The following is a 15172-nucleotide window of genomic DNA, read 5'->3' as shown; positions in this document are numbered from 1 at the left end:
TTCATGGAATCAAATGTGTTCTGCATGAATACACATGTATAAACTATGTCAAATTACTCGATGAGAGATGGGAGGGAGAAAGAGAATTTAAAACTCAAAATCTAAAAAAAAAATGAACATGAAAATTGTTTTTACATGTAATTGGGAAAAATAAAATGTTAATTAACAAAAAAGTTAGTATAGTTTCAAACTATTAATTAATGAAACTTCAAAGTCTTTTGGAACATCTTGCATATTTAAAAAATCTGACTTTGAAAAATATCAAATAAATCACATTTTAGAGCAATTGTAAAATCCATGTGGAAATAATAGAGAAGACCCATGCAGAAGGATTTTAAGGAGCACCAAATATTCAGGTGCTAATCTACTAACACACATTCATTACTTACATAGTTATAATTACATAAAACTGTTTAAATATTTTTTAAAAAACTGAAATATCTAGAGAGATATTTAATGATGAAGGCTAGATTGGGTTAACATAATAAAAAAAATCAGAATAGCTTAAATTAACTTGCAAATTTAATGCTATGTGAATCTAACTATTAAGGGGGAAATTATATAAAACAAGACAAAGATGAAATTCAATTAAAGAAATAAAAAATAAATAAATATGGCATAAATTTATAAAATGTATAATAAAGAAACAACAGTAATTAACTTGATTCTCTTGTTCCCTGTGTCTCATATTTCTCTTACTCACAGAAGACTGGTCTCTGGCCATGGTTTATTTTTGACTACAGTCATTTTCTGTGAAATAGTAACTCTACTGTTTTATCTCTTATAGCAGATAAATGACTGGATTCATATATAGTTTTCCTGGAGTTCAACACAGAGGTGAATGTATTCATTTTTATAGGATTCACAGATGTCCCAGAGACTCAGATCTTCCTCTTCATATTGTTTACCCATGTCTCTCTCAAAACCATGGTAGGGAATCTGGGAATGGTAGTCTTGAGCTTTTGAGACTCTCATTTCCAACCCTCAATGTGCTCTTTTCCTCAGTAGCCTGTCTTTGCAGATTTTTGGTTTTTCCTCTTCTGTTAGCCAGAATATGATAGCTGGCTTCATAATGGGGGCAAAGCCGTCTACTGCAATGGAGGTCCTATGCAATTATTTTTCTTTATAATCTTTGCCACTTAAAAATTTTCCTTTTAGCTTCTGTAGCCTATGATTGTCACATGGCTAGGTGTATGATGCCATGGTCACTGGATCATTTGTTTATGGTCTTCTGAATTCTTTTATCCACACAAGCTGAACCTTCTGTTTCTCTTCTAGTTCCAATGTGGTCCATCATGTTTTCTGTGATATTCTTTTGAACCTAACATTCTGTCATGTGTGCATGTACACACACACATATACACAGGTGTGTGTGTGTGTATGTGTGTGTGTAATGTCTATACATACATATACACACAAGTATGTGTGTGCTACTCTTTTTCATGGAAAAGTTAAAGGCCATTTATATTCATTTTTATTTCCTACCTATTCATCTTCATTTATTTTCTGAGGATTCACACAATTTGAAGTCTGTCAGAAAACCTTTTCTACCACCTTTTGAAGTGTCAATATTCTATGGGACAATTTTTCATGTACTTCCAACCCAGTTCTGATCATACCATGAACATGGACAAAATCTCATCTGTTTCCTACACCACAGTGTTTCCATGTTAAACCCTCTGAGGAAGAAAGAAATCAAAAGTGCTTTCAGGAAAATTTCTAAAGGAAAATCTTCATTAAGCTTCTCCTTTTCATTAGATATAAAGCACAAACTGAAACTTCTTTCTTTAAGCCCTAGTCCTATACAGAAGTCAACAAATTCAACTTGCAGAACTTAGACCAGGAGGGCAGTGAATAAATGTCTCCCCACAACACAGAATTTTGGAAGGATTCAAAACTTCCAGGGCCTCATAATAAGCTGCAAAAGTATCAGAAAGGCATATAAGGACAAATGCTCAAACCAGACATCTATCCTCCCATCCTTAAAATAAAAATAAACAAACCAAGCCCAATACTAACAAAGCCCAAAATCATGGAAATGAGAAGATTGGTTCATAGTACACAACAAAAATAAAGAAAAAGAAAAAAAAAAACAACTAACAGCTATTATGATTACAGGGAAGCTCGGGTCTTAAAGTGCCAACAAATTTAAAATTATCTACAAAGAATCATTCAAAGCATCAGCGAAAGAGTCTGATTGGACACAAGATCAAAAAAATGTTTCTAGAAGAATTAAAGAAGGAAGAAAAATTATTTCAAAAGCAATAGAAGAAATAATAATAAGAAAAAAACAAGAGCTAGAGGTAGAAAGAAATAAAAAGTGGAATAACTCCAATGAATGAAGCAAAGCAACTATTTATTCAAAAGACTGATGGTGAAATACAATGTTTATGTCTTTACATAACAGATAAATGGGATATATTTTTAAACATGATTAATTTCTTTTGCTTGATTATACTTATTACCTGTTATAAGGAGTGTCTATTGGGCTAAAGAGTGAGATGAATTATTGGGAAAAAACGAGTCTAAGAGAACAGAAGAGAAAGCAAAGAAGCATGTTACTATATTGTTAAATTTATTATCACTTCAAGAAAAAGCAAACTATATAACAGGAGTTTTCAATTTTATATATACCCCTTTATTGTAGTTGGCTTTCTATATGTTTGAATATTTCTGTTAATAATTAAGTTCATAATAAAATATTTAAATTTTAAGATAAATTTAATGAGCATGTTATCTAGTTTTATAAGCTGTCATCAATTCTATTAAATATAATAAATATGTATTAAGCATTTATTATAAATAAGACAATATACCACTCATTGAGATGTACAGAATTGGAAACAAAACTTGTGTTAAAATATGTAAAGATATAAGGACTAAAGATAGATTTCAGGCCTCTGAACTTTATATCAGTTTACCTTGAGCCCTGAAGGATCACTTTTTTGGTTTGATAATTCAACTGGTTTTGAGAATACTTTACTTGACTTTTGTCTATGCTATAATTTTCCATCATGTCCAAAGGAGAAACACCGAGCAATTCATCATAGGCTTGATAAAATCAAAGCAAACCACACTGATACCACTCTTATAATCTAATTATCTAGTCTATATTTAGGTGTATATATAACCTCCAAGAAGAAGCAATATTCAGAATAATTTAAGAATAATGTTGAAGTATGGGATTCAGTCAACAACATTATACTGGGGATGCAAGAGAGTATAATAACAATATTTTAATATGATAATGGCATTTCATATTTTATAAAACTCTTTGCTCACAATAGCATTATGAATTAGGTCATGAAATTCCCACCTTATAAAAGAAACTGTAATTTGGGAAAGTTAAGACATTTATTGAGATGTGCCTCTGATGTTCTTTCCCTTATTCCACATTTTTTTCTTTTGCATCCAATTTCATATCTGATCTTCAAAACAGTCCTTCAAATTAAATGTGAAAGAAATGATTACTCCCATTTTAAATATGAGTCAATCGAGGTTTGGAGCAAATCAGTGACTTCCCTATGGTCACATTACCAGGAAGCAGTAGAGCCAGAATTAGAATACAGATCTTGCCATTCCCAAGTCCAGAGATGTTTTCATTTCACTTCACTAACAATGAGCTAACAAGGACCAAGACATACTCAAGAAAATGATCTCCCTCAGCAATCAGAATTTGGTCTCTTGAGTCATTACAAATTTTAATAGCCTATTTTGTTTACAGATAATAATAGACTTTTCAGATATCTCCAAGGGTGCATGGTCTCCTAACAGTCACTGTGTTCTCAGATCTATATTAAGTCCCTTCCTGAAATCGAACTCTAGTCACCAAAAAGCAAATCAGGCTCTATGATGATTCATTGAAGTGGAACCAACCTGGAACAGCAGTCATCTGAGTCTTTCACTTATTCATTTGGCTTTAACCTTCACTTTGTAAGTGAGCAAAAGATTCCTAAAATTGCCTTTGCTATAGCATCAGCAGGCAGAAATGATCTTTCCTCTTCTTTCTAATAATAAATACTTATTACCAGGTTCAAAGGAACAGTTTCTTGAAGAGTATCATTTATTTCTAAGGCTTGGGACTTTAATCTCAACCCTATGAAAGAAACTGATACTCAAAGTCTTTTCAACATTTCTTAATGACTCAGGTAGGTCCTGAAAAATAGAGTTCAAGAATATAGTGCTTATCTTAGTGTGGGAATCAGCTTACTATATAAGATTGATTGATGGTAGACTTGAAATCACTATGACCTAGACACTCTGACTCTAAGGGACCCTGGACAAATTACATAATCACTCTCAATTTCAGTTCTTCTGTGGAGATAATAAGAGTACCCATCACCTCTAAGAATTATCATAAGAACAAAATAAGAATATATTTTATTGACCTTTGTAAACCTTGTGGTATACAAATGTTAGCTATTATTACCAATAACAGCATCTCATGATTTTTAAGACTTTCTCCATGCTGGTTGCTTTTTTCTTGATACATATTAAGTAATCCTTAATCTGGAATCTACGATCAAACCCATAGATAGGTTTCAGGGAGCCTATAAACTTGGAGTAATAAAAAATGCAACTTTATTTTGATGGATTTTTCATTTCCTTTGCAATTATTCTAATAGATTTTATGCATTTAAAATTCTTATTCTGAAAAGGGTTCACTAGACTGTTTTAAGTGTTCTATAACACACACACACACACAAAAAAAATTAGAACATCATTCTAAAGTTTACTCACCTCTTAACTCAAACCTAAACAAACCCTAGATAGCAAGTAAAATAGGCTACATTTAAACATGAATATATTTATGTATACATATATGTATATATATATATATACATACATACATATATATATACTCCTACAGGTATTCATATACATATACTTATATACATACTTATATATACATACACATATCTAAAACAATATTAATATGGTTGAAATATATTGTACATTTCTCTCTTTATTGAATTTTTTTAAAGTTTGACTAAGATCAATGATTACTACTTCCTCCTTTTTTCTAATAAATTCTACTCCTGATCATTCTTTTTATGTTTTTTCATACCTCTTACTTCTATCCCTAATTCTTCTACTTTACTTCTACTTTTTAACTTGTCTTTCTATTACTTAACCTCCCTATTTTGTATATATATAAGATATAGAAGACAAAGATGAAGGAGGATAAGATGACAGAAGAAAGGAAGGAAAGAAGGAAGGGAGAGAGGGAGAGAGAAGAAGAGAAGGAAGAAAAAAGAGGGAAGGTAAAAATTTCTATAGTAGTACTATTTCTAGTAACAAAGAATCAAAAATAATTAAAATCTATGCCCACTGATTAGGAATTCATGGAATTGATTTTGATATGTGAATAAAATGAAATAGAAATGTTCTATAAGAAATTATGAATTTCAAGAATTTGGAAAATCATGGAGAAAACACTAATGGGTGCAGAGAGAAATAAGAATGAGGAAATCAATATATACAATCAAAGTATAGGAAAAATAAAAGAAAAGTGAATCATTTGTAATTAATATAACAAAGTTTAACTTTAAAGAAGATCTAAGATCTAATTCATTACCTTCAACATAGTAATGAGGGACTTTGGATAAAGCTTTATACTGTTAGATATCATACACATATTGGTATTTACTTTAAGGCTTTACTTAACTGGTTTGGTTTTTCTTTTAAAATTGTTCTAAGGAAAGGTCTATGATGGTAGGATGAGTTAGATAAGAAGGAATATATTAGAAGTAAATGTTATATAAAAGTTATTGTTCAGTTATTTTTCAGTCATTTCTGTTTCTTTGTGACTCTGTTTGTTGTTTTCTTGGCAAAGATAATGCAGTGGTTTGCCATTTCCTTTCCACTTCATTTTATAGATGAGTGACACTGAATCAGTCAGTCTCTGAGACCACATTTGAATGCAAGAGACTTCCTGACTCTAGGCCTAGAACTCTATGTACTGTATCATTTAGTCATTTTATGATATAACAAGTCATCCATAAAATTATTTTAAAAGAATTATTTGGAATAAGTTCAATGAGAAACTATGGAGTAGCTGCTATGATGACCATCAACATTTCCATCATCCCTCAGGCCAGTTTTTCCACTATTTGCAAAAGAGTTATACAGACAAAGTTTTGGTTTTATAATTATGCAAAAATAAATTAGTTTCCCTTCCTCTCTAATTGTAGATAAATGATCCTGCTCTAAAATGGCATTTATGGAAAACAGAACAGAAGTAAATGAGTTCATTCTTGTAGGATTTACAGATACCCCAGAGTATCAGGTTCTGCTCTTCATAATATTCACCCTTATCTACATCATCACTTTAGTAGGAAATCTGGGATTGGTAACCCTGATTTGGATGGAATCTACTCTCCACACTCCCATGTACTTCTTCCTCAGCAGCCTCTCTCTGGTGGATTTAGGTTCTTCTTCAGCTATTATTCCCAAAATGCTTGCTGGAATCCTCACAGGGGACAAGATTATTTCCTACAATAGTTGTGCCACACAAATGTTCTTTTTTGTAATCTTTGTTACTACTGAAAATTATCTGTTGGCTTCCATGGCCTATGATCGCCATGTGGCTGTGTCTAAGCCCCTACACTACTCTACCATCATGTCATCAAAGATGTGTCTTGGTCTAACCATTAGTTGTTATGTCTGTGGCTCAGTGAACTCTTCAATCCACATTGGCTTCACATTCAGCCTCTCTTTCTGTAGTTCTAATATTGTGAATCACTTTTTCTGTGACATTCCTCCAATCTTGACTCTCTCCTGCTCAGATATTCACTTCACTGAGTTGTTGGTTTGTGTTATAGGGGCATTTAACATGGCTTTTGCCATTCTGATCATTGTGGTTTCCTACCTCTCAATTTTCATTGCCATTCTGAGAATCCGCTCTACTGAGGGCCGCCAGAAAGCCTTCTTCACCTGTGCTTCTCACATCTTTGCAGTGTCCTTATTCTATGGAGCAACCATCTTCATGTATCTACAACCCTCATCAGCTCATTCCATGGAAAAAGATAAAATGATCTCTGTATTCTACACCATGATCATTCCCATGCTGAATCCATTGGTGTATAGTCTGAGAAACAAAGATGTCAAGAATGCTTTCATAAAAGCTATTAGAAAAAAGAATTATTAGCCTTATTCTATTTAAGGAGAAGGGCAACTAGGGGGTACAATGAATAGAGCACTTAGTCTGAGTTCAAATCAAGTCTTATTTAACCACCCCATACAAAAAAAAAGTCAAAATAGATACATGATTTGGGCATAAAGGATGATACAATAAACAAACCAGGAGAACAAGACATAATTTACCTATCAGATCTTTGGAGAAGGGAGGAATTTATGACCAAAGAAGAACTAGAGAACATTATGAAAGGCAACATGGACAACTTTGATTACATTAAATTAAAAAGGTTGTGCACAAACAAAACCAACAGGGAAGTCTAAGCACAAAAAGCACAATTAGGCCAGGCCACCCTAGTGCAGTTAAGCCACCACTCCACCTCAATACCTTCTTTCTGTCTTGCCAAGATACCACCTGCACTAAACTATGCTCCCATTTACTGAAGTCCTTCAAAGATTTTTTAAATTGGAAAACTGTTTCACTCCATCTTTTTGTAGATTCTTTCTTTCCTGATTTAATGTTTCCAAGGAAAAGTGGGGAGAGCTCAAGCAAGTTCCTGGCTTCTCTCTACTCCTTGGCTCTGCATGCAACAAAATTCTTTAGAGATTATTTTTTCTCATTTGTCCTCACAACAGTTCTGGAAAATAGGTGCTCTTATTATGCTGATTTTACTATTGAGGAAACAGAGGAAGATGCTAAGTGACTTGTCCAATGCACCAAACAAGCATGTGTCTATGGCCAAATTTTATCTCATTTCTTCTTAACTCTAGGCTCGGTAATCTACTTGTTCTCTGCACAGTCTACTTGTTTCAGAATATTGAATTAGGAGCTGTGGACCTTTAAATAAGACAACTGAAAGTTGGAGACATTAAGCTACTTCCTCTTGCTGACACATTTAGTAAGTCTTGGAGCTTTACAATGTTCTGACCCAGGTCCAGAGTTACTTTTATTTGCACCTCAGGAAGTAGCAATGTGGTATCTAATACAGTACAGAATGTTCCAGTATTGTTTTTGATTTTCTTTTTGTGTGCAGATTAAATGGACTTGGGTTCTGGTCATCAACAATGACTTACCAAGCATTTATTAAATAATTACTATGTTCCATACATCACAAATATTCATTCCCCATTAAACCTGTTCTTTGTCATATAATGCCCCAGGAAAAGACATTTCTATAAGTGAATTATGACATTAATTACTACTATAAAGTGTGTGTGAGAGAGAAACCAGAGGCTTTTCTTTCTGGCTTTTTTATTGCTAGAAAATACCTAAAACACCACTCTAAAAAGCCTCTCCCATCCTCTTGCAATTTCAAAAGATTTCTTTTCTCCAAAGGATTCTTATACCCAAGTGTTTCCCCATCAATTATATGCAGTTCATTCAAAGAACCTATACATCACCCAAGGTCTTTCCTTACTAGATCATAGAGACTTTGAAAGTTGTGGACCCTACTTGCATGTAATACAAAGTGAAGAGGACGAGAAGACTAGAAGACTTTCCAGGAAGACTGATGCAGTAGTTTGTTACAATTCATTCATTTTCAGTTAGGTCCAATTCTTCTTGATCTCATTTACAGTTTTCTAAGTAAAGCAAAAGTTTGCCCTTTCCAGTTAATTTTACAGAAAAGAACTGAGGCAAACACAATTAAGTGACTTGTCCAGGGTTACATAGCTATTAAGTATCTAAAGCTAGATTTGAACTCAGGCAATTGATTCTTCTTGACCTCAGGCCTGATACCCTATCCAATGTAATACTTAACAGCCCCAGAGGTACTCCAATGTAGGTTTCAGATCAGAGTTCTTCCCTAAATGGCTGATGAAATCAGACACGCCTAAAAGTAATTTTAAAAACTGCAATCATTTCACTTTTTCATTACCTATCTCATTGAATTTCCATATACTTGTATCTTAAGAGTTCAATTCTTGCATTTTATAGAGAAGGAATTTATGTCCCAGAGAAGATCAAAGAGAAATATAGTATATCAATGTGCCCCCCACCATGGGGCTGCAGAATAGGACTCAATTAAAACAACTGAACAACAGCCACAAAAAAAAAAAAAACCACCATAGAAATGGACAGTATTACATTGAAAGTCTTTGGGCTATTGTGGGTCCCTTCATGAATTTTCTTCATTTGCTAATGAAGTTCAATAAATCTTTGCATCTTCTGTATTTTAATAGTTTAGGGGAAATAAAAGTCTTGTAATATCTGTTTACTATTATCCCTTTGAGTCCTTGTAGCAGACCCCAGCAACATCTTTGTAAAAACTAAGACCCAAGTTACATATGAATTATATTTGGCAAGTTCTCTTTTCAGAGCAATAATGAGACAAAGAAAGAGAAATTGATCTCATGGGGTAACTCCAAAGATCAAATCTCCATGGTTCCATCTAACTTTAGCATCCTGTAATTATGATTCGACTCCTGTGCCCACAGCTTCCATCCCTCTATATTTTTCTTAGAATCCTAGTGACTGGTAAATACACAGTAGGTATACATCAAATACTTCTTCATTAAAACAGAGATCTTAGGTTGAAGGCTGCTTGGAAACAATCTAAAACTCCCATCTCTATCTGTCACTTTCATCACATACCAAGGGAGGAGAAGGAATATATTCCCCATTATCTTTCTTCCTTCCTTACTCTATAATTAAGTGTCTGGAGCTTTAGAGTCCAAGGCCCAGCAGACATCAGACTCAGTGATTCTCCTTTTTTGGTTGAGAAAAAAATCATGTCTATAATCATCAATTGTAATAAAAAAGCTATTTCCCTCAGGGCAAACAGTTCAGGGAATTTTCCCCCTTAATTCATTGAAAAGTTATTTCCCTTATGAGATTATTAAAACCAAGTTCTGCAGAGCTTCTCCTAAATAATTACTATGATTTTGAAAATAAAACAGAACTGTGATCCCTTATGTGAAGGATTCTCATCCCTACAGGTCCCAGTGACCACACACCCACAACTTCTCGCACAGTGCCATTCATGCTCAAACACTTCTATATACCCTTCAGAGTTGAGGTACACAATAATCTGGGGATATTTCCTCAATTTATCTTGTATTTTTGTAGACATTAAAGTAGCACTTGCTTACCAACTTACAGAGTCCAAAAAGGTTTGCCTGCCATGGAAAAAGAAATCATAACTATTAGTAACAAGAGAGAGAATCCCTGAGTCCTATATTGAGTAAATTGTGCTGAAGTCACTATTTTTCTACACACAGAGGACCCCTGTCATAACTCAATCTGAACCTAATTCCATGTAATTCAAAAAAACACTTTTTAGAACTACTCTTCACTAGGAATTTATAGAAATAGAAAGATTAGATTAAGACTGACCTTAAAGAATTTTGTAGTGATAATACTTCAACATAGAATATTTTCCATATATATTTTAGGATAACAGAGTTGTAGCTGAAAGAGATCTTGGAGCCCATAAGGGCCAACTCTTCCATTTTATAGATAAGGAAACTGAAATTGAGAGAAATGCCCAGGATTACATTGTTCTAAAGAGGGATTTGAACTCAAGTAGTGACTTCAAACCAAGTGCTCTATTCACTAAAGCAACATATTAAGCTTCAACTGTGTCTTTGTATCTTCCATCCATTGTTAAAAATTCTGCTTTATCATACTGTTTCCTTTACCAAGAAATAGCAGACTCAGTAGTACTTACTAAGATTGCAGATGGATGGTTACAGTTGATAAACAACAGAGATGTGAAGGGGATAGGAAACACTGAGAGATACTTGTTTTCACAACTAAGAAACAAAGTAAATCTAGCGTATCTTTTATACAAGTACTCAAAGACTTTATTATGTCTTCCCATCTATTCACCCAAATCACTTCTCCACCTCCAGTCTCCTCATTCTTCTGGTTAAACATCCTGTTCCTTCAACTGATCTTCCTTTTCGGATTGTTATGAAAATTCTATAAACTCTTATGAAGGTTTCTAAATTTTCCTTTATTGTTTCTTGTTATTTGAGCCTCAGGATCATTCCATCTGTTACTCTTATTTAAGTGAAATCCCATCTTTCATTAATATTAACCTCATCTGACTAATTCATAGAATAATAGTGTTACAGGAGAATTTTTAACATTCCTCAGACTTCCATCTACTAAATGAAATGGAGAAAGGAATACAACATCATTTTGTCTTAATATTTTATTTCCCCAATTACATATATGAAAATGTTTTTTTTATTTTTTTAAGTTCCAAATTTTCTCCCTCCTCTCTTCTTCTCCCCACTCCTTGATATAACAAAAAGTTTGATGTAGTTTATGCATGTGTAATCATGTAACATATTTCTATATTAATCATTTTGTAAAAGGAAGGAAGGGAGGGAGGGAAGAAGGGAGAGATTGACTTCTTTGTCAAAAAACTACCTGTTTATACTTATTGATCATTTAATCAATTGGGGAATGACTTGATTTTTTATAAATTTGAGCAAGTTCTCAATATATTTAATAAATTAGATATTTATCAGAAATATTTGCTATAAAAATCCCAGTTTTCTGTTTTCTTGGTTTCATTGAATATAGTATCTTTAAAATATTCCAAAGAGAGGCAAAGCCAAGATGCTAAAAAGCAGCTAAGAAGTTACCTGAGCTCTCCTCAGTTTCTCTCATAAATAACATTAAACCAAGCCCCTAATTGGATTCTGGAGTGACGGAATACACAAAAGTGTGAAAAAAAAATTTTCCCTCTGAAGATACTTTAAAAGGCCTTTCGGAAAAGTCTATCTCACTTGGGCAACAAGGGAGCACATTACAACACAGAGAGTGTCTGGGCAAGCCAGAGGAGGCTCTTACCCACCACACAGATCAGCAACCAAGGAATATTGTAGTCAAAATCCAGAACAAGGATAGGGAAATACATAATTAGTAATCATAACTGTGAATATAAATGGGACAAACTATCCCATTAATTGGAAGCAGATGACATAGTGAATTAAAAAACAGAATCCTACAATATGCCATTTACAAGTACATTTGAAACAGAAATATAAAGAGAGTGAAATTTAAAAAAAAACTGCTGCTAAATCTATTATGCTTCACTGAAGTAAAAAAAAAAAAATTGGGTGTGGTAATCTTGATCTCTAACAAAAGCAAAAATAGATCTAATAAAGAGATATAACAAAAGGAAATTATATTTTTCCAAAAAGTACCATAAAGAAGCAAGTAATATCTATTAAACCTATATACACTGAGTCACATAGCACTTAGAGAAGTTAAATGAGATACAGAAGAAATAAATAGCAAAACTATGCTGGTAAGAGACCTCAATTATCCCCTCTCAGAGATATATAAATCTAACCACAAAATAAATAAGAAAGAAGTTAAGGAGATGAATAGAATTTTAGAAAAGTTAGATATGAAAGACCTCTGGAGAAAATTGAATGGGGATAAAAAGTAATATACCTTTTTCTCAGCTATACATGTCACCTACACAAAAAAAAAAAAAAAACTAATCATGTATTAAGGCATAAAACGTTAAAATCATGCAAAAAGGCAAAAATATTAAATGCATCCTTTTCAGATCAGAAAATAAAAATGCAATAAAAATTACATGCAGTAAAGGATCATGAAAAGATAGACTAGAAAAATGATTTGAAAATAATCTACAATAACCTACACAAATATAATGCTGAAGCCTAAATGAGGAAGAGCCAAAATAGAATAATTTTTGTAATGAATATGGATACAAATTTTAAAAAATATTTGCCAAAAAAAAAATTTATCTATAATATACTATGACCAGATGGAATTTGTACCAGCAATGCAGGACTAGTTCAATATTTTTAAAACTATCAACATAATTGATCATATCAATAACAAAACTAACAGAAAGCTTATACTTATCTCAATAGATGCAGAAAAGGCTTTTGACAAAACACAGCACCCTTGCCTATTAAAACATGAGAGAGTATAAGAATAAAAGGAGTTTTCCTCAAAACAACAATATCTATTTAAAATATCAGGAAGTACTATATGTAACAGGGATGAACCAGCTGCATTCCCAATAAGATCAGGAATGAAATAAGGATAGCTATCATCATCTATGTTATTCACTATTGAAGTGGAAATGTTAGCTTTAACAATAAGAGAAGAAAAAGAAATGAAAGGAATTAGAATAGGCAGTAAGAAAGAGAACTATCATACTTTGAAGATTATATTGCTGCATACTTATAGAATCAACTAAAAACTACTTGAAATAATTACAACTTTATCAATGTTGCAGGATGTAAAAGAAACCCACCTAAATCATCAGCATTTCTATTTATTATCAATAAAGTCCAGCAGCAAGAGATAGAAGGAAAAATTCCATTTTAAAAAATTGTAGACAATATAAAATATTTGAGAGTCTACCTGCCAAAACAAACTTAGGGACCTTCAGTCTTTATAGTTCTTGGCAACTAAGATTAGAAAGAAAGCAGGAAACTGGAAAATAATTTTAATAGACAATGTTTCTGATAAAAAGTCTCATTTCTCAAACATACTGAATCAAATTTGTAAGTATATACATCATTACCCAATTGATAAATGGTCAAAGGACATGAAGAAGCAATTTTCAGATGAAGAAACACAATAACAAAATACATTTCATACAAATACAGATCTAAATAAATGGGGAAAATACCAATTGCTCAGGGTTAGCCAATCTAAAATAATAATTTTATAATTCCATCTAGATTAATTTACTTATTTAATGTCATAGCAATCAAACAACCAACAATATTTTTATAGAGCCAAAAATAATAATAAAAATTCATTTGGACAAACAAAAATTCATGATTATCAAGGTAATTAATTTCTAAAAATGCAAAGGTAGGTGGCTAGCATACCAGATATAAAACTATTTTATACATATATTGGTCTACCTGACATCTGGGGGGAGGGGAAGAGTGGAAAAGTTGGAACAGAAGGTTTGCAAGAGTCAATGATGAAAAATTACCCATGCATATATCTTGTAAATAAAAAGCTGTAATTAAAAAACTATATTATAAAGTGTCAGTTATTAAAGTTATTTGGTATTGACCAAGAAATAGTGGCAGAAAAGTGTAATAGGTAAGGTATACAAGACACAATAGTAAATGACTGTAATATATACTATGTAATTAAACCAAAATACTACATTTTCTGAAATAGGAACTCATTATTTGACAAAAAACTGGAAAATAGTATAACAGAAACTATGAATAGACCAACATTTCGCACCCATTACCAAAATAAGGTCAAAATGGGTATATGATTAGACATATGGGGTAATAACATAAACAAATCAAGAGAGCAAGAAATAGAATGCTGTCAGATCTATAAAAAAGGAAAGAATTCATGACCAAACAAGATCTAGAACATTATGAAATGAAAAATGGATAATTTTGATAACATTAAATTAGAAAGGTTTTGCAGAAATGAAACTAATGCAACTAAGATTAGAAAGAAAGCAGGAAACTGGAAAATAATTTTAATAGTGTTTCTGATAAAAAGTCTCATTTCTCAAACATACTGAATCAAATTTGTAAGTATATACATCATTACCCAATTGATAAATGGTCAAAGGACATGAAGAAGCAATTTTCAGATGAAGAAATTAAAACTATCTACAGCTATATTAAAAAATATTTTAGATCACTATTGATTAGAGAAATATAAATAAATACAACCTTGAAGTACCATCTCACATATATCAGGTTGGCTAATATGACAAGAAAGTAAAATGATAAAATATTGGAGAAGATAGGGAAAATTTGGAACACTAATACATTGCTGATGGAATTGAGAACTGATCCAATTTTCTGGAGAGCAATTTTGAACTACCAAAGGGCTATAAAACTGCATTTTTTTTTTGATCCGGTAATTCCATTGCTAGGTCTCTATTCCACAGAGATCATAAAAAAGGGGAAATGTGTAGAGTACAGACTAACTTCCTGGAGGGCTTCAGGGTCAGCCAGAGTCAAGATAAATTAAAGTCCTTAGTCTTTAGGGGGAGAAGTGAAGGAGGCAGGCAAGCTGCCCTGAGGCTTGCCAAATATGTCTCCT

At 32.5% G+C, this 15172-nt stretch overlaps 1 protein-coding gene across 1 annotated transcript; it reads left to right on the top strand.

The window, feature by feature from the left end:
• The first annotated feature begins 6214 nt into the window (after window positions 1-6214).
• LOC127541615 (olfactory receptor 5B12-like) lies at window positions 6215-7150 on the top strand. Its single transcript, XM_051966834.1, has one exon. The coding sequence runs from the start codon at window positions 6215-6217 to the stop codon at window positions 7148-7150; it is 936 nt and encodes a 311-aa protein (XP_051822794.1).
• The last annotated feature ends 8022 nt before the right edge of the window (window positions 7151-15172 follow it).

The sequence above is a fragment of the Antechinus flavipes genome, chromosome 6 (genome assembly GCF_016432865.1).
Source record: "Antechinus flavipes isolate AdamAnt ecotype Samford, QLD, Australia chromosome 6, AdamAnt_v2, whole genome shotgun sequence".
Lineage (NCBI taxonomy): Eukaryota > Metazoa > Chordata > Mammalia > Dasyuromorphia > Dasyuridae > Antechinus > Antechinus flavipes.
Note: the sequence above shows the minus strand (reverse complement) of the source record. Positions and strands in the feature narration are given on the sequence as shown.

Bases quoted from the DNA above. Each gene is read 5' to 3' on its own strand.
- LOC127541615 (XM_051966834.1), top strand. From the start codon at position 6,215: ATGGCATTTATGGAAAACAGAACAGAAGTAAATGAGTTCATTCTTGTA.